This window comes from Tupaia chinensis, unplaced genomic scaffold (genome assembly GCF_000334495.1).
Source record: "Tupaia chinensis unplaced genomic scaffold, TupChi_1.0 Scaffold000247_1, whole genome shotgun sequence".
In the NCBI taxonomy this organism is placed as follows: Eukaryota; Metazoa; Chordata; class Mammalia; order Scandentia; family Tupaiidae; genus Tupaia; species Tupaia belangeri.
This window is the reverse complement of record NW_006159725.1, coordinates 1,011,820-1,034,043: the sequence shown is the minus strand read 5'-3', so window position 1 is coordinate 1,034,043 and position 22,224 is coordinate 1,011,820. Positions and strand designations below refer to the sequence as shown.

At 46.6% G+C, this 22,224-nt stretch overlaps 1 protein-coding gene and 1 long non-coding RNA gene across 2 annotated transcripts in view; one reads left to right on the top strand and one right to left on the bottom strand.

Annotated features, from left to right (window-relative positions):
- The window catches only part of LOC102480390 (uncharacterized), a 62,615-nt gene extending 49,867 nt beyond the window's left edge, over positions 1 to 12,748 (top strand). Inside the window, exon 3 of the long non-coding RNA XR_334588.3 lies at positions 11,931 to 12,748. This is a non-coding gene — a long non-coding RNA (uncharacterized LOC102480390). The remainder of the gene's footprint in view (positions 1 to 11,930) is intronic.
- A 1,392-nt stretch (positions 12,749 to 14,140) lies between these two features.
- The window catches only part of GRIK4 (glutamate ionotropic receptor kainate type subunit 4), a 394,611-nt gene continuing 386,527 nt past the window's right edge, over positions 14,141 to 22,224 (bottom strand). The window contains exons 18-19 of the mRNA XM_006148794.3: positions 18,512 to 18,630; positions 14,141 to 14,911 (exon numbers count right to left, since the gene is read on the bottom strand). Of these exons, the coding sequence (XP_006148856.1) occupies positions 14,567 to 14,911; positions 18,512 to 18,630 (464 nt within the window). The 3' untranslated portion in view covers positions 14,141 to 14,566. The remainder of the gene's footprint in view (positions 14,912 to 18,511; positions 18,631 to 22,224) is intronic.

Sequence of the window (22,224 nt, the reverse complement as noted above, 5' to 3'; positions counted from 1 at the left end):
CTGCTGGTTCCCCCCTCATTGTTGTTTTGAGGGCCTTGAACTGTTTGTAAAACGCCAACTTGGTAGTTCTGTGAAGACACAGCCTTGTTCCAAGTGATGTGGATGATGCATAAGAAGGATTCGTTCAGTGAGGTCCCAATGATTATGATAAAGGAGCTCAGGGGCTACCAGGGTTTTGAGCACTTATATTTGCAATAAAAATGAGTTACTGGTATTCATATTTTAACAAATCATAAAGAAGTCTTCCCCTTTTCCTGTGCTACTTAGTTTTTTCTATTCAGATTGGGTTATGAATCTAGAGCTGTCCAAAAATAAGTAAGTCAAGATTGGCATCCACTGGGACCAGCAGTTAGCATAATGGCTATGTTGCTGAACTCCCATGTAGTCGACTGCGGTTCGAGTCCTGGACCCGGTGTCTTAAACTCATGCCAGATGCGTGTGCGTGTGTGCCCAAGATTCCAAGAGGAAAATGGAGGAGCAGGGATTGTGGTGTGGACATCCCCCCCAAGGGGTGACTTCTCACTTTCTATCTTTCTGTCTTTCTGGTGAGCGCATGTACCCTATAGCAAAAACCTCTCCAAAAAAAAAGATTGGCATCCATGGGTGTCCCGACCCACAGGACAGTCGAACAGTTTCCTGGGGGAGGGAGTGAGAGAAGGGACAGACACACAGAGTGGAGACAAGAGGAGGTGCTGATCAAGTCTTCTTTACTGAAGAAGAATGTCAAGTTATATACAGGCTGGTGGGCATTGATTGGTTGCCCGAAATGCAAATGAGATAGAACAGCATGAACCAATCACTGGTGTGGGTGGATCTTTCCCATTGCCTAGAAACCCAACTGCCCCATGGGGAGAACAGTTGGTCACATGATTTCTGAGAAACAGTTTGCTCAGTGAGGAAATGAAACCTAATGGTTTCCAAGATGGTGGATAGCTCAAGATGGCTTCCGTATGCAGTGCCCTCCACACATGGGCATGGAGAAAGCAGTAGCTTAGAAATGTCAAGGTGGTTGCAGGACCAGCAGATGACATAATGACTACATCGCTGGACTCCCATGTAGTTGACTATGGTTTGAGTCCTGGACCTGGCAGCTTAAAATTCACACTGGGCACGTGTGCAGGTATGCCCTGAGAGGAGAATGGAGGAGAAGGAATTGCGGCATGGCCATCCCCCCTGGGAGTGATTTCTCATTTTCTGTCTGTCTCTCTCATGAGCATACATGCCCTATAGCACAAATCTCACTTAAAAAGTCAAGGCTGAGTGAGGTCAGGTGGTGGTGCAGCCATAATCCAACTTGGGCCCACCTTGGGAAGGGTCCTGAGTTCACATCCTGTGGCCTCTCTGAGCATGCTTGGGGTGTGTACATACACATGATCCAGGCTGGCTGAGACTAGAGGTGGATTATGGTACAAAGATCCTCTTGGGGGGACTTATGTCTCTATCTCATAAATAAAATAAATGAACATTTTATAAAAATAAATTTATTCATCAAAAAAAGGTAGAAATTTGTAGTCTGGTTTTAGACAATGGTCTGAATTTTCACGCTTTAAGATGTTCCCAGTTTCCTGAGGTGGGGTAGGGTGAGGGAACTGCCATACAAAGGCAGATTGGAAGAGATGCCTGTGAAGGGACCTGTGAGAATGCACCATGCTCCATGGAGAAACCACAATTTCTGAACCCAATCTATTAGTTACCTTTAATCTGTGTTAATTTCCCTTTGTTATGTTTTAGCCTTTTAGTTAAGTCTTGTTTCACCATTTTGGCCGGCTGCAAGGAATTAAAGAGAAAGTCTCAAGTCCGCATAAGTCCCATTTGTGAGAGTAACTCCAGAACCAAAAATGGCAGCAACAGAGTTTGTGATGATTCTGAAAGGAAGATAAATCTTGAGGGGACAGAAATCTGGTCAAATGCAGCCTCCTGTACTCATTCTCTCTCCTGTCTCTATTCCAGCCTTAGATGATTTTACTAAGGGAGAAAGTGGGGTTTCTTTCAATTTTCCGCATGGACTGCCGTGGTGGGTGAGTCCTGACTGACCCAGCTGTGAAATAAGTCCTTCAGTTCTTCATTTCCAGGGAATCAGCACGATGTTCCAGAGGAAGAAAGATCTTTGGAGCCCGGCAAACTTAAGCTCCACTCCATGCTGAGAGAAGTTTGTGAACTTGGGCAAATGACTTAAACCCTCTGAGCCCCCAACTCTTCAGCTCTAAAGTGAGGATTATAAGACTTCCCTTGAGATTTTGCTGTGGGGATTAAATATAACTTGTGTAAGTGCATTTGGTGTATGTCTGGAATGCAATAGGCATGAAAGAAATTTCTCTCCTCTCTCCCCACCCATCCCACCTATGTCTGTGTTTGTGTCTCGAACCAGCTTTCTCCTGGTATCTGTGCCTCCACAATGCCCAGGCCCCAGGGTCCTTGAGGAAGTTCTCCTGGTACCAGGCCTTGTGTGAATATCCATAAATACTGACCTCTTCCTTGTCTCATTCCTAACCTTGTCTCTGCTATTGGAAACAACTGCCTTACAATTATTAACTCAGTATTATACCTACTTAACTCAGACATTACAGCATGGAACATGGCTTGAGGCAGACCAACACATTTCTCTTGGGGGATTTACAAGTCTAGGGGGCTAATTCCTAGATCTATAAGGGTCTTGTATGTACTTTTCCTCAGTTAGATTGTTCTGAAAACACTGAGCAGGGTAAGCACAGCAGGGCTGTTTTGAATGGAGAAAGAGACACAGTATCTGGGGACAATGGAATTGTGTAATAATTAAAACTACCCGATCATACCAATTTACCTTCAGGTCAAGTCTTAGTGTTCAATTAGGCCAGCCAGGTGGCATGGTGGTTAAGGTGGCTGGATCCCACATGACTGACTGCATGGTTCAAGTCCCAGATCAGTGGCTTTGAAAAACACACCAGGTGTGTGTGAGTGCATGCCCAAAATCCTGAGAGGAGAGTGGAGGAGAAGGGATTGCAGTGCGGTCATCCCTCATGTGGGGTGCTCTCTCTCTCTCTCTCTCTGCAGCAAATGTGTGCTCCCTATAAGCAAATTTGAAAATTAAAAAAAAGAGAAGTGAATGGACTTTTCACTGTTAGCCACCAGGAGTGATTTATGTCCTCACGTGCTCTTAAGGCTATGGCCTCTTCTCACAACTGGAAGAGACTTAGAACCTATAGACAGGATTATGAACCCTGTGGTTTTAAATTAAAACGCTGTCAATGGTTGACAGCTTGTGTGGCCGACTACGGGACTTTTCATCTCATAGTTACCATTTCAAATTTGCCCCTATGAGGGCACTGTCCTCAGGGGAAGAAGACAGCCTCTGATAAGGGATCTGAGAAGGGCCTCAGCCCTGTCCCTCACCCCTAGACACTCAGCTAGCTAGAAACATCCTTCCCTCTGGGCATGACAATCTCAGAGGAGAAACTGAAGATCAAACGAGTTTAATCTCTGACCTGAACGCTGGCCAATAGCAGAGGTCTGTCTCTAGGGCCAAGGGGATTTGAAATAATTCATATTTCTCTCATCACAGTGGTTTTTTTTTCTCCATAGGAGGCTGTCGGCCGCTTAGGGCTATCTATCTGACATACTTCTCTAGTTCTACATGGAGACTAAAATACCATTAAAGTCTTATTCCAACATTTCTTAAATCATGTGGGTATTTACCAAGCATGAAATTATCATCGAAAAACTCAATTTTAAAAGAGCCAGTTCTTTGGGAAAAAATAAGAAAGAACATTTCCTCCTGTTTACTCTGAGATTTGCTTTTTTCAATAATTCGGTTATTGTGTCCTTCCTAATCTTTGGAGATTAGGCTTTTTTTTTTTTTTTTCCACCTAGACTCCGATCTGCTCATAAATCTCTTCTATTATCATCGAAAAACTCAATTTTAAAAGAGCCAGTTCTTTGGGAAAAAATAAGAAAGAACATTTCCTCCTGTTTACTCTGAGATTTGCTTTTTTCAATAATTCGGTTATTGTGTCCTTCCTAATCTTTGGAGATTAGGCTTTTTTTTTTTTTTCCACCTAGACTCCGATCTGCTCATAAATCTCTTCATTTAGCTTAATTTAAATGTTTTGGCCAACCTCATGGTTTAATAATGAGAAATAAAATTGGAGTCTTAATGACTACTAAGAAGGGAATTTTCATTTCATTGGAATTAAAAGAGCTGTTAAAGGGTGGACATCTCGTCCCACACGCTGCCACTGCCTTAGCCGAGTGCACCAAATGCAGCTCGATATTATTCACGGCCTTCCACCCAGGGTGATTCACCCGTAGGATTACTCGAGAATCCTTCAAATCCGGCCCCGCTTAGGTCCACCTGATGGCTATGCCCCTGTTGGTTAACTGCGAACTGTTAACTGGATACAGGCCATCTGAGAAGCCCCCATGGCCCCGAGTGTCCCTCCTTGCTGCCCCTCAGAGCCAATGCATGTCACCCAGCTCCTATATGCTCCAACGCACATTGTGTAACTGGGCCCTGGGACCGCGCTGATCCAATCACTAGGCCATAGAAGGTCCTGTTTCAGCACTTCTTACCTGAGCAGACAGAAACTTAGAGAGAACTATAAAACGCATTCTTAACCACTGGAGAAAGATATCCGCATCAAGGCCATGGAGCCTAGAATCCCCGCCTTGTCCCAGAGCAGAGAGGAAACACGAGCCGGGTAATTGCCCTTGTGAAGAGAGAGGAGCTCGGTTTCTCTGCCCTAGATAGAATATGGTGGGTTCTCTCATGGCGGTGAGGGGGACCACCTGGCACCCGGGAGAAGGGGACATGGCTTGAGGCAAGCAACCCATTTCTCTTGAGGGATTCACAAGTCTAGGGGGCAAATTTCTAGAGCTATAAGGGTTTTGTATACACTTTTCCTCAGTTAGGTTGTTCTCCTGAAAACACGGAGCAGGACTTTCTCTGTAAGAAAAATCCTAGCATCTGAACACCAACATCAACTACAATAAATAATTCTGGTTGGTCGACACATGGTATACTACACCCATAAACTCTCATTGCTTTTGGTAATAAGAAATACTGTTAGGAAACCTAATTAAAAACTCTTTTCTAGGAAAACTCCATCTCTTAAATAATATATTTAGTATCTATGATGATTTCTGAATAATTATAGAAGCAGGTTGTTTCAAAAACTAAGGCCAGCAGATGGAGTAGTGGTTCAGTGCTGGCTGAGCACATGGCCAATCGTGGTTTGAATCCCGGACCTGGTGGCTTGAAACTCACACGGGGCACATGTGGATGCATGCCCAAAATCCCAGGAGGAGAGTGGAGGAGAAGGGACTGTGGTGTGGCCACCCCCCCCCGGGGGGGGTGATTTCTCACTTTCCTTCTCACTATTTCTGTCTCTTCTTGATTTGGACATGCCCTATAGCAAAACAAACAAACAAACAAACAACAACAACAACAAAAAACCTTTCTAAAATAAACTAAAACAAATGCAAAACATTACTGGTGAAAAGAGTTATAGAGTCAGAATGGGATGCTGCCTGGGCTCTATCTTCGCTGGAACAGCCTCCCCAGGTGTGACCGGATGACGTGTGTAATGGAAGAGAGAACCGGGTTCCAATTTCTACCCTTTGCCTCGCCAAAGCTTCTCCTTTCACTAGTTGAGGAACTTTTGGCATGTTACTTTACTTCTAGAAGACTTGATTTTCTTTCCTGAAAATAATAAGATTTAACTCATAGGGCTATCAGGAAGATTACATCAACAGACTTCTTTAGAACGGAGGAGACATTGGAAAGGTGCTGGTTCCTCCCCTTAGGGCTTCTTCTTTTCCTCTTGATCTAAATAGCAGCATTTTTCTAAACTCACTGAAACTGACCAGACCTCCCAGGACAGTGATCACTCCAAATGCTCCAGCTACAATTCGTTGCCCTTCAAACCATGACGATGCTTTCACATTTTAAAGCAAACCACCAACAGGAAATTCGTCTTTTTTTCTGGCAACTAAGAAGGGAATGGAGGTTGACTTGACTCTTTTGGTAAAGAAGATTGTATTTGTCCTGAGCGAGTACAATCTTGATGAGCTTGCATTGAAATAGATGGCCCATGGACCAAGTTTAGGTACATTTTATTTTGGAACAGAAATGACTCTTGAGGATAATGAGAAGAGAAAGGAGAAGGCTGATTGGTTTTACCAACGCTGACTTGGGAGTCGGGAGACTGAACTCCTCTCACCCATGTGGAAGGCATGACGACAGCTGGAAGGAAACACTTCTACATGCCAACATACCTTCCCATTAGAACAAACTCTCTGCCAGTCTATGTGGCATCCACCAGCTCTCTCCACTCAGTTCATGCTCCATAAAGTAAATGAAATCATGGGACCAGCAGGTGGCATGGTGGTTAAGGCGCTGGACCCTCCTACATGGCTGACATGGTTTGAGTCCCGGAACTGGTGGCTTCTTTCTCATTTGCCTTTTCTCTCTCTCTCTCTCTGTGTCTCTCTCTGGTCAAATTAAAATAAATGACGTCGGACCAGCAGTTGGCATAATGGCTATTTCGCTGGACTCCGCGGTTCGAGTCCCAGACCCAGTGGCTTAAATTCAGGCTGGGCACGTGAGCAGGTATGCTCAAGATCCCAAGAGGAGAATGGAGGAGATGGGATTGCGGCATGGCCATCTCCCCTGGGGGGTGATTTCTTGCTTTCTGTCTCTCTGTCTCTCTCTGTCTTCCCGGTGAGCACACGCACCTTATGGCAAAAAAAAAAAAAAAAAAAAAAATAATAATAATAAAATAAATAAATAAATGAAGTCACCTTTTTGCCTGATATGAATTATTAAGTTGTTCTTTGCAGGGTCGCTTTAAATCAAAGGTGTATTAGCATAGCCTTGCCACTCAGTCTCATACCTGTGGCATTTTTATGTACATTTGATCTCAGTTGAATTCGCCTCATTCATTCATGCATTCATTCATGAGTACCAAAGATGTGTCAGGAATCTTACGTTCTGTAAAAGAAAAAAAGACAAAAAAAAAAAAGGCTGGACAGTGGCACAGAGGCAAAACATGATGCTGAGGGCCAGCAGATGGCATAGTAGTTAGGGTGCTGGACTCCCACGTGGCTGACCATGGTTCAAGTCCTGGGCCTTGATAATCTTTCCAGGCACGTGTGCATTCATGCCCTAACTCTCATCATCTCTCTCTCTCTCTTTCTCTGTATCTCTCTGGCGAGTGCATGTACCCTATGGCAAAAACCAAAAACAAACAAAAACAAAACAAAACAAAACAGAAAACCCACAAATAACAAAAAACAAAACATGATGGGCTATAAGGCAATTCCATATGGGAAGGTTCCCAGTTCAAGTCTAAAGATCTCCCTGAGGATTCAGGAACATGCATGCCCATGATCCAGGGACAGCCAAAGGCTGGGGTGATTACAGCATCAAGACCTTGCTGGGGGCGCTCTCTATCTCCCTCTCTCTCATGGAAGAAATAAATAAACTTGAAATAGATTAGGGCTGGTAGCCTAGTGGTTAAGGAAATTGGATCCCACATGGCTGACTGCGACATGACCATGCCCCATTGGCTTTCTCCTCACCCTCTACCCTCCGTCTCTCTACAGCAAGTGCATGCACCCTCTGACATTAAAAATAAAAATGAAAAGGACATTTTCTCTGTACTTGAAAGACCTTATTCTGATAGGTGGGAGGAGGTCAGCGGTATATATTGCATGTAATTCAATGTAAAAAAGGAGAGGCTATTCTTTATTCCCCTGTGGTTGGGGACCAATGAAGACGTCACAGGAAAGATAGCATTTAAGCTGTCTCTCTCTATTTTTTTTTTTTAAGTTTTTGCCATAGGGCCCTTGTGTTCACCAGAGAGAAAATGAGAAATTGCTCCCCAGGAGTGACCGATGCATCGCAATCCTTTCTCTTCCATTTTCCTCTCAGGATTTTGGACACACACATACACGTGCCCGGCATGATTTTCAAGCTGCCGGGTCCAGGACTTTCAGTCCATGATCAACCATGTGGGAATCCAGTGCCTTAAACACCACGCCACCTGCCAGCCGCTAAGTTGTCCCTTCAGTATGTAGAGATGAATGATGGGAAGAGCACTCCGTGAGGGAGGAACCACCAGAGCAAAGGCATGGAGCATCATGGAACGGACAGGGAGCATACAGAAGATGGTGCGGTACAGCGACTGCAGTGTCGGTGGAAGGGAGGCGACCAAAGTGTCAGAAGGTTGAAAGGTCAAGGGGGCCAGGTCAGAGAGAGTCTTGAATTCTCTGGAAACTAGGGCAGCCAGCAAATCTGTTTTCTTTGAAACAAAAGATAGATGAGCTGGATACAAATGTTTCTGAGTTCTGTACTTACTGGCCAATCTAACCACTCAGATTTTAACAACTTCACTGTCTGACCTTTTTGAAAATTGCCTTCTGCCTTCGATGGACATGGCTGCAGATTCATGGACGGTGTAAGGTGAAGTCAGCCCACACCGCTCTTGGGCTCGCTGCTCTGCTCAATCAGCTACCGGCAGAACATTCCACCTGGTCACTTATTAATGCAGACGAACTGTGCTTTGCAGCGGGTGGGGCGGCGGAGGAGTAGGTTTTAAGAAGTCAGCTCAGACATTTTATCACTCAAGTGGGAATGGGGGAAAAAAACCACCTTTTCCATCATGCATCTACATAGACGTTCGGCTTAGAAATAAATTACATCAAAGACCATTCAGTGAGAACTAAGGCACCCAGATCCAGGAGACTAACCCCAGCAATGTTACCTAAAAGCAGGGAGAAGGGCTGGTGCGATAATGGGAGGAGTCTTGCGTCTTTTAAAATGGACTTAAGGAGCGCCAACAGGAACTGCAGATCTTGCTAGCCTGCCACACACACACTTTAGCTTAGGTAAAAAGAGAAGAAAGCAGTAAAGGAAAATAATTTGTAGGCCTTTTATACAGAGCTGTTTTTCGTCTGATCCTCTCTAAGCTAGTTTTGAAGTCTGGTCCCCACACTGAAGCTTGCGGGCATGCACAGTGCCTGGGAATGGCGGTGGGGCTGTTCACCTGTCTGTGACTTCTCTGACCTTTACATTTGACCAAGTCGTGATTTAACCCGCTTTTATAGCCCACTTGGTATTATGGGATTACAGATGATATAGAAATGGAAGTTACATTCTCCTAGTCTAAATGGAAAAGTTACTAAGAATCTAATCAGAACAATCCAAATAGAATAACTTCCTAGGTGGAATTCTTGTGCCTTGGATAACAGAAGGGTTTAATGGATTGAAGAAGAAGACGGTTCTGAATGTTGCTGTAGGTCAGAAATTTGGGCACTTGGGGGACCAGCAGTCAGAATAATGTCAGTGTAATGGCTATGTCGCTGGACTCCCATGTGGTCGACCACAGTTTGCACCGCGGACCCGGTGGCTTAAAAAATTCATGCCGGGCATGTGTGCCCAAGATCCCAAGAGGAGAATGGAGGAAAAGGAATTGTGGCATGGCCATCCCCCCGGGGGGTGATTTCTCGCTTTCTGTCTCTCTGTCTCTCTGTCTGTCTGGCGAGCGCACACGCCCTATAGCAAAAACCTCTCCAAAAAAGAAGAAAGAAAGAAAGAAAGAAAGAAAGAAAGAAAGAAAGAAAGAAAGAAAGAAAGAAGAAAGAAATTTGGGCACTTGGTTCTGTATTCGTTTTTCATATTGGTCACTCACCTTCAATTCTGTATTTACCCTCCCCCTCCTCCCAATTAAAAAATGGATCCTCTTTCTTTTTTTTTTGGAGAGGTTTTGCTATAGGGCGTGTGCTCTTGCCAGAAAGGCAGAGAGAGACAGAAAGCGAGAAATCACCCCCCAGGGGGGATGGCCACACCGCAATCCCTTCTCCTCCATTCTCCTCTCGGGATCTTGGGCACGCACGCACAAGCGCCTGGTGTAAGTTTAAGCCACCAGGTCTGGAACTCGAACCACGGTCAACTACATAGAAGTCCAACCACATAGCCATTATGCCAACTGTTGGGCCCATTTTTTCTTTCTTTCTTTCAATTTTTTTTTAATGGATCCTCTTTCTAAAAAGAGTTCATAAACCCCTTGGGTATGCATGCACACTCGCCCGGCGTGAATTTTAAGCCACCAGGTCCGGGATGCAAATCGCGGTCGACTACCATTATGCTAACTGCTGGTCCCAGACTTCTTTCTGTTTTGATCTCAGCACTAGGTCTGCTATTTATTGAACAGTAATATTAGTATATTTTTCATGTATTCTTCACATTTGGAAATAAGTGTGAAATTAATAAAATGTGTCAATGATAATACTTTTAAAAATAATTATTTACTTTTATGATTATCTTAAATTTTCTACAGAGTATATGTACTCACCAGAGACAGAGAGAGAGAGAGGGAGAGAGAAAGTGAGAAAGCAAGCCGCCAGGTCTGGGACTCAAACTGTCATCGGCTATGTGGGAGTCTAGTGCTTTAACCACCACACCACCTACTGGCCCAGTGTATAATATTCTAACCACAGTGACAGAACTTCTCTTGGTTTATTGCTTTTCTTTTTTAATTGTCACAGGGCATGTGCGATTACCAGGGAGAGGAGAAACAGAGCGGGAGACCCATAGGGTGTGGTCATGCCGCATCCCTTCTCCATTTCTCTGACCTGCTGGGATTCAGGGCAAGCACACACATGGACCCAGTGTGTTTTCCAAGCCCTCGAGGCCAGGACTGGAACTGCGACCCAGCTCCCTTAATCAGTAGGCTGCAGAGCTGGCCTGGGTTGCTTTTAAATTACAGTGAGGTTGTTGATCACTTCAGTCCTAAACTTCATTCCTAGTGGAAGCCACACCTGGTTGTAACTTTTTTCTTCAAGAGCACAGTCTTCTGAAACCATGTCAAGCACCTGTCTTTCAGTGCAGTGGAGGAGGGCCAGGCAGTCAACCCCGAGGGCACTCGGTCCAGCTGCGGTGGGCACTTGCTCGGGGGGAAAAAGTCGCCTTTTTCAGAAGGGCGTGGGAATCGCTCATGGCTGGGCAACTGGAGGCTTCATTTCTCTTTTGAAGAAGGCCCCATAGGAAGCACTGGCTTTAAGCAAAACCTTTATGAAAGGATTTCTTCTCTGAATGTTCCAAACAGGCCTCTTTGTCAGCACCCCAAGAGAGCTGACAACCAGTCAGGGAATCAAATCCCCCTTATCATTTCCAGACTGTTTTACCTTGTTCAGCACACCCCACCGGTGGGAAGGCTTCAAATGGTTCTCCCAAGCTTTGCTCGAACCACCAGTCTGCTGTGTCTGAAATGTTCCAGCCCTCTCCTGGCCTGGTGTATTTAACTCATACAGCATGGGGAAGCCCCCCTTGGATTCCAAAAGAAAATTAAACTCCTTGGAATCCCAAGCTAATAAACATTCACAGAGCGGCCCCAGGTGGATTGGTTATCATGATATTTCGGTCTCACCTAACCAATAAGAGGGCCGGTTGGCAGGTTCCCAGGATGAATACTCTCCTATGAGCATTGGATTAGAGAAAGCCAAAAGATTTGGGGCCATCGATGCGCTCAACTTACACCCCACCTGGGTTCTGAGGTAGAGATCTTATGACGGTTGGGGCCCTACAAAAGCAATTAAAAGAAATAAAGCCAAGTATTATATTTTAATTGATGCAATCTTCAAGCTCCCAGTGGAATCTGGGGTGGGATCTGACTAGAGTTACGCTGGGTATCAAGAGATGGCTATTCTGTGAAAGCGCATTTATGAAGACAAAGCCCCTCGAATGCTGAGTTTCATTAACATGTGTATCCGTTCTGGGGGAGACCCGGCTCAGACTCCCAGGACTAAGCACTGAAAGAAGCCACCTAGATTTCTCTGAGATCTGAACAAAGACCTGAGATGGGTGGGGGAGTGGGGAGGAGGGAGAGAGGGAGAGAGAGAAAAGGGTAGGTGGAGGGGAAGACATAAAATGGGTTTATATTTTTATTTGCTTTCAGAGTCTCGTACCTGGATTTTAGACACCGTGAATCATCCTTGCCAAGCCGAAACAGCTTTCATCCATCACTAACATTTCAGGGTTTGTTTCCGTTTTATTGTAAATATTCCAGTCGAAGAAAGATAAACAGACAAGAAAAAACTGCTTTATACAGTATACAGAGTCAGATAGAAAATACAGAATGAGAAAGAAAACCAACAACCAACAGATAAAAAGTGGACACGAACCAAGGAAGAGAACTGGCTGGTTGCAAATCCCCTCATGGGCTTGAGCGAGGGGCCACGGTCTCAGCAGCTAATAGAAACTGTCTGGGGCTGTCAGTCTTATCTTTATTCCACACGGTGAAAGACACAGACTTTATAAATGATGCATGGGGACACTTATTTCACTAATCCATTAAAAAAAAAAAAGCTTGCTGTTGATCAAGATATCCTGCTCATAAAAACAAGTTTACTTTTTAAAACAAAAACAAAAACAAACCCAAAACAACCCTTCCCACCCCAAATGCGATCTGACAGCAGGGACCACGTTGTCAGAAGCGTGGCTGGAGCTGCGGGTTGCAGCAGTGTGGCACCACAGGGGTGTGTAGTCAGTTTCCTTCCGGTGTCCTTCCCACCAAATCCATATTTCCCCGTGAAGTTAGAGGCAAGGTTTAGAAAAATACTCAAGTGTTTTCCACAGCTTGATGGTAGAAGAGAAAAAAGGAAAAGGACTCAAATTCGTGAGAAAGAAAAGCTCAGGACCAAATGGCATCCTTTGTAAGAGTCACCAGGGAACTGCTCGGCCCCAGGACGGCAGCGCTAACCGATGGTCCTGGCACAAGGAGGAGGTCAGCCTGCCCAGCCATGGTGACCAAGCGTGTCATCTTCCAAAGGTGTCTTTATTTCAGTTCATTCGGGACAGGAACGTCCGGACCACTCGATTGCGGTGGTGGCAGCTGTGGTGGAGGTGGGATTTAAGCAACTGTTCATGTCGCTCTCCTTCTGAAGTTTCTAAGTTTACAATCAGAAATTGCATAGAATTTGTTTGCCATCAGAAAATGAAGACTCTCTGCATGAAACTCCCAATGGGGGAAGCCAAGCAAAGGCCAAGCTACCGTTAGAAAGCCTCACCTTGCCATCAGGTGTGTGCTCGGGCCCAGCTCCCTTCATACTAGTACGCCACTAACTAGCGGCCGTCGGGTACCCTGGGATGCATCAGCCACTCCTGTGCTGGGGATGGAAGAGAAGTTAAAGGCTTTACCTAAAGTCACACGGGGCGGCAGCCCGCTGCTGCCCAAGCGGAGGTTAGGACTCCAGGGGTCCTGGCTCCCAGGCCTGTTTCCAGGCTAGGAGATTCTACCTTCCTCCCAGGAACCTGGCAAATTCTTGATTACCTAAGGTCTTCCACTCAATAAACACACACACACACACACACACACACACACACACACGTGCATGCCCGTACGTGCACCCAGTTCTCACTTGAATAGCAAGAAATTGGCTAATCTGTGACAGCCTTGGGAGTCTGGCTTCCTATGCAGCCACCAAGTTCAGGTAAAAAGATGCAGTTGACTGAGTGTGCACGGCGCCACCAAGGTGGCCTGTCCCTCCTCTGTGAATGACACCAAGGTCCAGGTGGCCTGTCCCTCCTCTGTGAATGACGCCAAGGTCAAGGTGGCCTGTCCCTCCTCTGTGAATGACGCCAAGGCCAAGGTGTGGAAAATTCTATCTGTCCTGGTGCTCCTGAAACAAGGCCCCGGGATACTGTGTGTGTTCCATTCTCCCATCTGTCCTCCGAGACCACATTCACCCACAATCGAATCCAATCCAGTAATAGAAAGTCAAAAAGAGAAAGAAAAGGCAGTTTAACCCCCGAAATCCCAGGCATCTCTCGAGTAGACTATAGGGTAATTGTTTTTTGGCATTTAGAAATTGACTTCAATGGACTTTTATTTGAGACTCTCCACCGGATTCCTCCCCAGATCCTGGTCGGTGCTTCAGCCAGCCCCAGTCCCCACCCAGCATGGAGAGTTCAGCACCTGGAATCGGAGGCGTTGGCGACGCCATGTCCTAACATCCAGGGAAAGGGAGGAGTGATTATTTAGACTTCCACCCCCTACCCTGGCCTCTCCTCTAAAAGACAAAGCAAGTGGACAGAACTGAGAAGACAGGGGGGAAGGGTTGGAAGGGAGAAAGAAAAGAACACTAACAAAAATATACAAATCCAGAAAAGAAAAACTTCCCTGTTGCGTTTAATTTTTTTTTTTTCCCTGTAAGAACTAGATCCAGGGTACAAGGGCCCCTTCCTAGGGGGAATTCAACTGAGGACTCCACCAATACATTGGAGCGGTCTGAGCAGGGACCCCCACCGCAGACGCTTATTTTGGTGGGAGGGAAAGGCCCACCGGGAGATGGGTTCTCCCCCCTCCAGGGAGCGCATCCCTTTGCCACTTGGGTACAACGTCTCTGGGTGGACCCGGGTCCCCACGGTCTCTGGCTGGGGCGTCAGGCTCTTTGATCTGTTTGTAAAGTGACTGGATCCGAAATCCGGACGGAAGAGTCGACGCTGTACAAGTCCGGGCTGGCACGGACAGCGGCCCCGGCCCGGCCCCTCCCGCCTCCCCACCTGGCCTCCACGTGTCCGGGGCCGCCGGGGCTACTCGGGTTCGCTGCTGTTGGTGATCTTCTCCCACTCCAGGCTCTCCTCGCTGCGGGCGGGCGACGGCCGCGCCCGCAGGCCCTGGAAGCGGCGGCACTCGATGTGCGTGCAGCCGCGGGCCACCAGCGCCGCCTCCTGCGCCAGTCTCTGCGCCAGCTGGTCGGGCTCCCCGGCCCCGCAGAGCTTGCCGTTGCTGAGCGTCGCGGTGCTCCGGGGCCGGCGCTCCTCGGGGACTGGGGGCCGGGGCGGCGGGACCCCAGTGCGCCTCCGGCGAGGGTGCACACTGTCCTGACATAGGATGATGCTGCGCAGCTCGGACACCATCTCCTGGCAGACGGACACCTGGAGGAAACAGCGAGGTCACAGCCCGGCCCAGCGCTGCACAGCACGGGTCTGAGTGAGGAAGGCGGGGGGTGGGGGGTGGGGGGTGTCATTGGAGGGAGGAAGAGGACAGGAAGACCTTTCAATCCACCTCCCTACTCCCACCCCTATTTCGTTCAAACGCCTTCCATACCATAATATTCAACAGGCCCGCCAGCTGGCTGGCTAATCTCTGATGGAACCTTTGGAGACAATCGTCTCACCGTTTGGGGAACGGCCACCACCGTTTTCTCACGTTTGCATTCAGTGCTGCACCGAGTGAACACTTTGGAACCCTGAAATACCCAGATGTGGATCCCAGCCAAATCTGGACCTTGAAGCCCCCACCACTTGTCAGCCTCTCAACTACTGAGGCGTCTCCAAGAACATGCTGTTCTCAGGCTAAGGCTTCTCCTTGCTTTCAATGAAGTGCTTATGGCCGGAGACGATACATTCTAGCAATAACTAACACAAGAGCAGCCACCATTCCCGCAGGCCCGGCGTTTTCTACTGTGAAACCAAGGCTCCAGCTGTGTTCAGAATTTAGAGTAGTTTGGATTTGGGGAAGGTGATATAATGCACACACAGTATATCACACATCGTAGCCAGTGGGCCTGGGGCAGACTCTACATTCAAACACATGAATATTTTCTGCAGCAAAATGTACGGACGCTCACACGGAGTGAGATAAGGACCCAAAGTTTTGTCACTGAATGCGTTTGCATCTAATGTACAAGGGACTTGGACTTTGCAAGCTTTTTGGATTTCAGAATTGTGCACAACGAATCATGACCCTGTACCACTACTAGGCTGAGGATCCCTTATCTGAAATTCTTGAGACCAGAAGTCTTTCGGATTTCAGATTTCGGGGGGTTTTGGAATATACGCATATACATACTGAGGTATCTTGGGGATGGAACCCAAATTTACACATGAAATGCTTTTGCTTCACATGTACTTTATATACATAGCCTGAAGGTACAGAATATTTCTCAGAATGTTTAGTGCATGACAGTTTGTGTACATGGGACCATCAGAAAACAAAGGTGTCACTAGTGTACATGGGACCATCAGAAAACAAAGGTGTGACAGTCCCAGCCACCCTGGTGGACAGTCTGTTGTTGTGGGCCTTCCATTATTCCTATTTGGGATTTTGGTGCATTTTGGATTTCAGATGTTTGGATTAGGAACGCTCAACCTTGTAATATTACCATTATTGTTATTATAGCCATTTCGCAGATGTGAAAATGGACCCTCGTAGAAGTTATTTTTCTGGCCCCAAGTTACTGACAACCTAGGTGATCCAGCATTTGAATCTAAACCTACTGACCTCCACACTCACGCAGTCTGCTGAATTCTCTACCCTGAGCCGAAAAGGACACTCTCCTGGACCAGGATGGGAGATGAGGCCTTCTCTTCTTTCCTGTTCCCAGGTCTATCGGTGAGACAGGTGTTCTGTGTTAGCTATTTCCTCTTCATTGTGGCTACTGGGAACGCTCTGGCTCCTCACTGGATGTTTCATCTATGTCCACACTGCGGGCGCCTCTCAGGAGGATGGCCCAAAGTGAAGCAGCTAGGGAGGTGGTCGGATCACCTCATAGGGATAGCCTGTGGCAGCCTGCCTGATGACTTGAGACCTGGATCCTAGGCCCATCATTGTTACTAAATAGCAGAGACTCTTGAAGCCACTTAAATCGTTGGTGTTCTTAATAACCATGACAAAAGCAAAAACACCACCACCTGTCCAGTCTGTTACATGTGACGAGCATATAACAACGTATATTTATGAACTGCCTGCTAGGTGTCAAGCACAGTGTTCTACAGTGGAAATACAGAGATGAAAGACACAGTCCTGCTTTAAGTAGCACCAATAGAACAGCTGATGTGAAAATAATTGCAACACAGTGCTAAGGGCTCCCTGCACAGGTTACCATGACATTGGGAAGAAGAAGAAGAGTCAACTCTGCTGGCCCAGGAGAAAAAGCAGGAGGAATGGGGAAGGTCTCACAGGGAGGGAACACTAGGTCTTACGAATAAGCGCCCCTTCACCATTGAAGGAGTAGGCAAAGGGAGAGAGTGAGTAAAGTTGGAGAGAGGATGAGGGACCCAGGAGAGCATGGTGCCATGCAGGATGGGGAGGGGAATGCCCTAGCCTGGCAGACAACCCAGTGGGAGGTCAGAAAGTGGAGACTGACAGTCTCGGTGGATCTCCTTGGTTTGGAAGAGGGCAAGAATAGAGCGAGAACAATAGAAATATTGCTACTGTTTTAAGATGTGGGCTACTTGGAGCATTTTTGTTGATTTTAGAGGGAAAACACCCAAGAAAAGAACACATGGGAGAAAGAGGATTCTTCTAGAGCAGCTGAGCAGGCAGAGGGCCCAGAGATGGAGGAACACTGGTGCAGCTGCGTGGTGGCTACAGCTGTGGACAATCTTTAGGTGAAGGGTTTAATCTGGGTCTGGTTACTCTGACTTCTTGGTAAGGCGGATAGTAAAATTTAGCCCTAGGCATGCAGGAGCAGGGAGGCATGAGGATGGGGTCATGGTGTGGATGTCCTGTGTGGGAAAGCCAGCAGAGGCCAACTACAGAAGAGTGAAGGGACAGGGTGTGTGTGTGTGGGGGGAGTGTTGTGTCAAGGTCCTATATGAGACAATCCTGGAGACTTCTAGGGACACTGTCCAGTCATGTTTCTCTAGAGCCAATCAGGGAAGGAGGTTTCAGGAAGATCCAAGTTGGGAGTTGAGATGGAGTCTAGCGTACTTGTTAAAAAAAAAAAAAAAAAATAACATGGGGACAAGCAGGTGGCATAGTAGTTAAGGTGCTAGACTCCCATGTGGCTAACTGTGGTTTGATCCCAGACAGGGTACCTTAAAAGTCACTCCAGGCATGTGTGCGTGCATGCCCAAAGTCCTGAGAGGAAAAAGGAGAAGACGGAATTGGAGATGGAATTGTAGCATGGCCATTCCCCCTGGGGGTTGATTTCTCCCTTTCAGTGTCTCTGTCTCTCCAGCAAGCACATGACTCCTATAGCAAAAATCTCTGCCAGAAGAATAATCTAAAAACACAGCTAATATGTAAGAATGTGTGCACCTTCTCTGGAATAGAACGGATAAAGAACAGGATAAAGTCTTTTTCCTTCTTCTCAGACTCTTCAATCTGTGTGAAGTTTGGATTAACCCAGTCTCTGAGCCACAGCTGGGGAATTAAACTGACTCAAAATCCGTAAGAAGGAAGATGTAATTCTAGGGTTCACTTAAGTTGGCTATCTTCGGATGGCAAAAGCGTTCTCAAAATGGAAGGACCAAGGTCATCTTTTCCATTAGCAACCCGGTGCTTTCGCCTGTTTTTCTTTCCTATACCACATCTTAAATTATAGTTCTGGAAAGACTTTGTTGTTCACAAAACATTTTTCACGTGTTTATCTGCTGGGCTGTTTCAAAGACTAATCTGAAGCCCAGAGAGGTTGGGTACCCTTCCTGGGACTGCTTAATTAGTAAGTGATGAAAGATTAACCCAGCTGTGCCACCACGGGGCCCGGGGTTCTTTCCTTTTCTATAGCTCGTGCCTTTCTGGGACTTTACCTCAGTCGCTTCCGAGTGTCTGAGAGTCCATAAAAACTCCAACATAGCCATAAAAATGGCCACGATTAAGCCACAAATAAGAACCACAAAGATTCCACCAATATTCTCCATGCCCAGGCCTGTAAGAAAAGGGTAACAAACAAAAAAATATCAGAAAAGGGCAGAAAGACATAATCCCTCTACCTAAAATGCTGAAAGTCACTTAACCAGAACTCGAGTCATGCAGTTACTTTAGAAACACGTTCCTAGAAGAGATTGAATTATTCCTTTGAAATAAACATGCAGCATAGTTGAAATAAAAAGGGGGAGGAGGGAGACCAGCACATGGTGTAATGGTAACATTGCTGAACTCCCACGTAGTCAAACTGCGGTTCGAGTCCCGGACCCAGTGGCTTGAAACTCATGCCAGGCACATGTGTGGACATGCCCAAGATCCCGGGAGGAGGATGGAGGAGAAAAGTTGCGACATGGCCATCCTCCCAGAGGGAGATTTTTGTCTCTCTGTCTCTCAGGTGTGCACGCATGCCGTATAGCAAAAAAAAAAAATCTCTAAAAAAAAAAAAGAAATGGGGGTGGGGAGTTTGAGCTGCAGGTGAAGGGGCCTGCATGGAGTGTAGAAAGAAGTGTCTGGAGGGAAGATGGGGGAATCTTAAGAATTGGGCTTAGGAGTGAACAGGTGGTGTAGCAGTTAAGGCGTGGGATGCTCACGTGGCTGACCATGGTTGGAGTCCTGGACCCATGGGACTCGGGAGGCTTGAAACTCATGCTGGGCATGTATGCATTTGTGCGTAAAATTCTGAGAGGAGAATGGAGGAGAAGGGATTACGGTGTTGCCATCCCCCTTAGAGGGTGATTTCTCGTTTTCTCTCTCTCTCTCTCTCTGTCTCTCCAGTGACCACACGCACCTTATAGCAAAAATCTCTCCAAAAAAAAAAAGAAGAGAAAGGGCTCAGGCTAGATCTGATTTCGCTTACAGAGACCTCATGCCAGAATACTTGTACACTGTAGCAGTTTCATAGAAAGTTTAGTCAATCTCCCTAACGTTTCGTTTGCATGATATAAAGCAATGGTTTAGACCAAAGGAGAGAGAAGACATGTTTACCTATATCGTGATGTTACTTGTGGAAGGCTGCATATTAGATATTGTACTTGAACAAATGTTTGTCCATTTTTTACCCTGCCCCTAACATGGGTGTCTGCTTCTGTATTCCTACTTGCTCTTCCCAGGAGAAAACAGCTAGTGCTAAAACCGCATCTGGGAGAAATCCTGTACCTGCCACTGCCTTTGCTAACTAGCCTGAAACCTCTTTGTTTAACAATGTAACTGGTTGCATGGAAACCCCACTCCCTTCAGAAATAATGAACTTGCTTGACTCAGCTTCTGTAACTGCTTTCGCATAGGAATCCTGCACACCTGGCAACCGACCCCTGTAAGAGGTTACCCCAAACTTTGGCTGGGGCTGCGGTTCTGACTCTCGGCCTCCGAGCCTCAGGCTGTAGTCGCTGGCCAGCTAATAAAGACTCCCTTTAAACTTAATTTGACTTTGGTGGTCGTTCATTTGGTGACGCTCTACATTTCTAAAATACTTATTTGTTTTTTGTTTGTTTGTTTTGGAGAGGTTTTCGCTATAGGGCGCATACGCTCACCAGAAAGACAAAGAGAGAGAGATAGAAAGAGAGAAATCACCCCCCAGGGGGGATGGCCACGCCGCAATCCCTTCTCCTCCATTCTCCTCTCGGGATCCTGGGCATGCATGCACACGCACCCAGTGTGAGTTTAAGCCATTGGGTCAGGGCCTCAAACCGCGGTTGGCTACATGGGAGTTCAGCGACATAGCCATTATGCTAACTGCTGGTCCCGTCTAAAATACTTATTTGGAAGGTAGAACTTTTTTTTCCTTTTTAAAAAAATTTTGCTATGGGGGACCAACAGTTGGTGTAATGGCTATGTCGCTAGACTCCCATGTAGTTGACCACAGTTCAAGTCCCGGACCTGGTGGCTCAAACTCACATCAGCATGTGTGCATGCATGCCCAAGAGCCCGAGAGGAGAATGGAGAAGGGATTGTGGCATGGTCATCCCCACTGGAGGGTGATTTTTCGCTTTCTGTCTCTATCTCTGTCTTTCTGGTGAAAGCATGTACCCTACAGCAAAAACCTCTTTTTATTTATTTATTTTTTTTTTGCTATAGGGCGTGTGCGCTCACTGTTGACAGAGTGAGAAAGAGGAAGTAAGCAAGCACCTCCCAGGAGCAGTGGTTACGCTAAAATCCCTTCTCCTCCATTCTCCCCTCGGGATTTTGGACGTGTGTGCCTGTGTGTTTTTCAAGCCGGGTCCTGGACTATGAACTTCAGTCAGCCAGGTGGGATCCAGCTGCCTTAACCACCATTCCACCTGAATGTCCTTGGAAAGTAAAACTTCTTATTCTATTAGTGGTTTCTGAATCTGGCTGCTGTCAGAACCACCTGGAAAATTTGTTCAAAGTATGTAGAATCCAAGTACTTAACCCAGGCTTATTGAATAGGTATCCCTGCAGACGGGGCCTGGGGATACGTATTTTCAAACAAGCTTCACAGGTGTTTCTTTTCTAGCCAGGCCTAAAATTCATTTGCAAGTTGGTAATTTTGGAAGCATTGTACATGTTTTTAAGTTCCTTCAAGTCAGGCATCGTTTCTTTTCTTTTCTTTCTTTCTTTCTTTTTTTTTTATTTTGGAGAGGTTTTTGCTATGGGGCACATGTGCTCGCCAGACAGAGAGAGACAGAAAGCAAGAAATCATCCCCCAGGGGGGATAGCCACACTGCAATCCCTTCTCCATTCTCCTCTCGGGATCTTGGGCACACACGAATATGCGCCTGATGTGAGTTTTAAGCCACCGGTTCGGGACTCGAACAGAGGTCAACTAACATGGGAGTCCAGCGACATAGCCATTACGCTAACTGCTGGTCCCCAGGCATCATTTCTAGTTGTCCTTCATTGACCAGCGTGATAGCTGGCGTATAATATATGCTATAAACTATATGGGGCCAGCAGGTGGTGTAGTGTTTAAGGTGCTGGACTCCCACATGGTAGACCATGGTCTGAGTTCCAGACCTGATGGCTTGTTTTCTCACTTTCCTTCTCTCTCTCTCTCTGGTGAGCACATGTGCCCTATAGCAAAAGTTTTAAAAATAATAATAATTAGTAAAATTAAACAAATAATTATTTTAAGAAAGAGATTTTGGAATGATATGGCTGTTTGACTTTCTTAGTGTCAAACATCGAGCTTAGCTATGTCATTAAATACTTTTTCGGCATTAGAGAAGCCCACACTTTAGGCGGGAGGTTATCATAAGCACCTGAAAACCTTGATTGACCAGGGACAATAGTCACAAGTCAAAAGACATCTTTTATCCAGGAAAAGGTCACAGGGGGAACTCGTGCCCTGCGCTTCTGAGGAATGCTTGCCCAACTGAATACTGGCTCTGTCGATAGACTCAGTGCAGAACACGGAGCGACGTCAGGGCTAGCAACAGCCCGCCTCGCACCACACCAGACAAGCCCTGGAGCAGGGGCAGAAATCTAATCCCATCTTCTGCACCTTGGAAAGCTGGAAAGACAGCCCTGCCTGTTTCACGACGCCCTGGGCCCCTCTCAAAGTCCTGGGCAGGTGTCTGCTTCTTTGGTTTTTAAAATCCCAGCAGAGCAGCATGCCTGTCTACATGGGGGTCTGCTT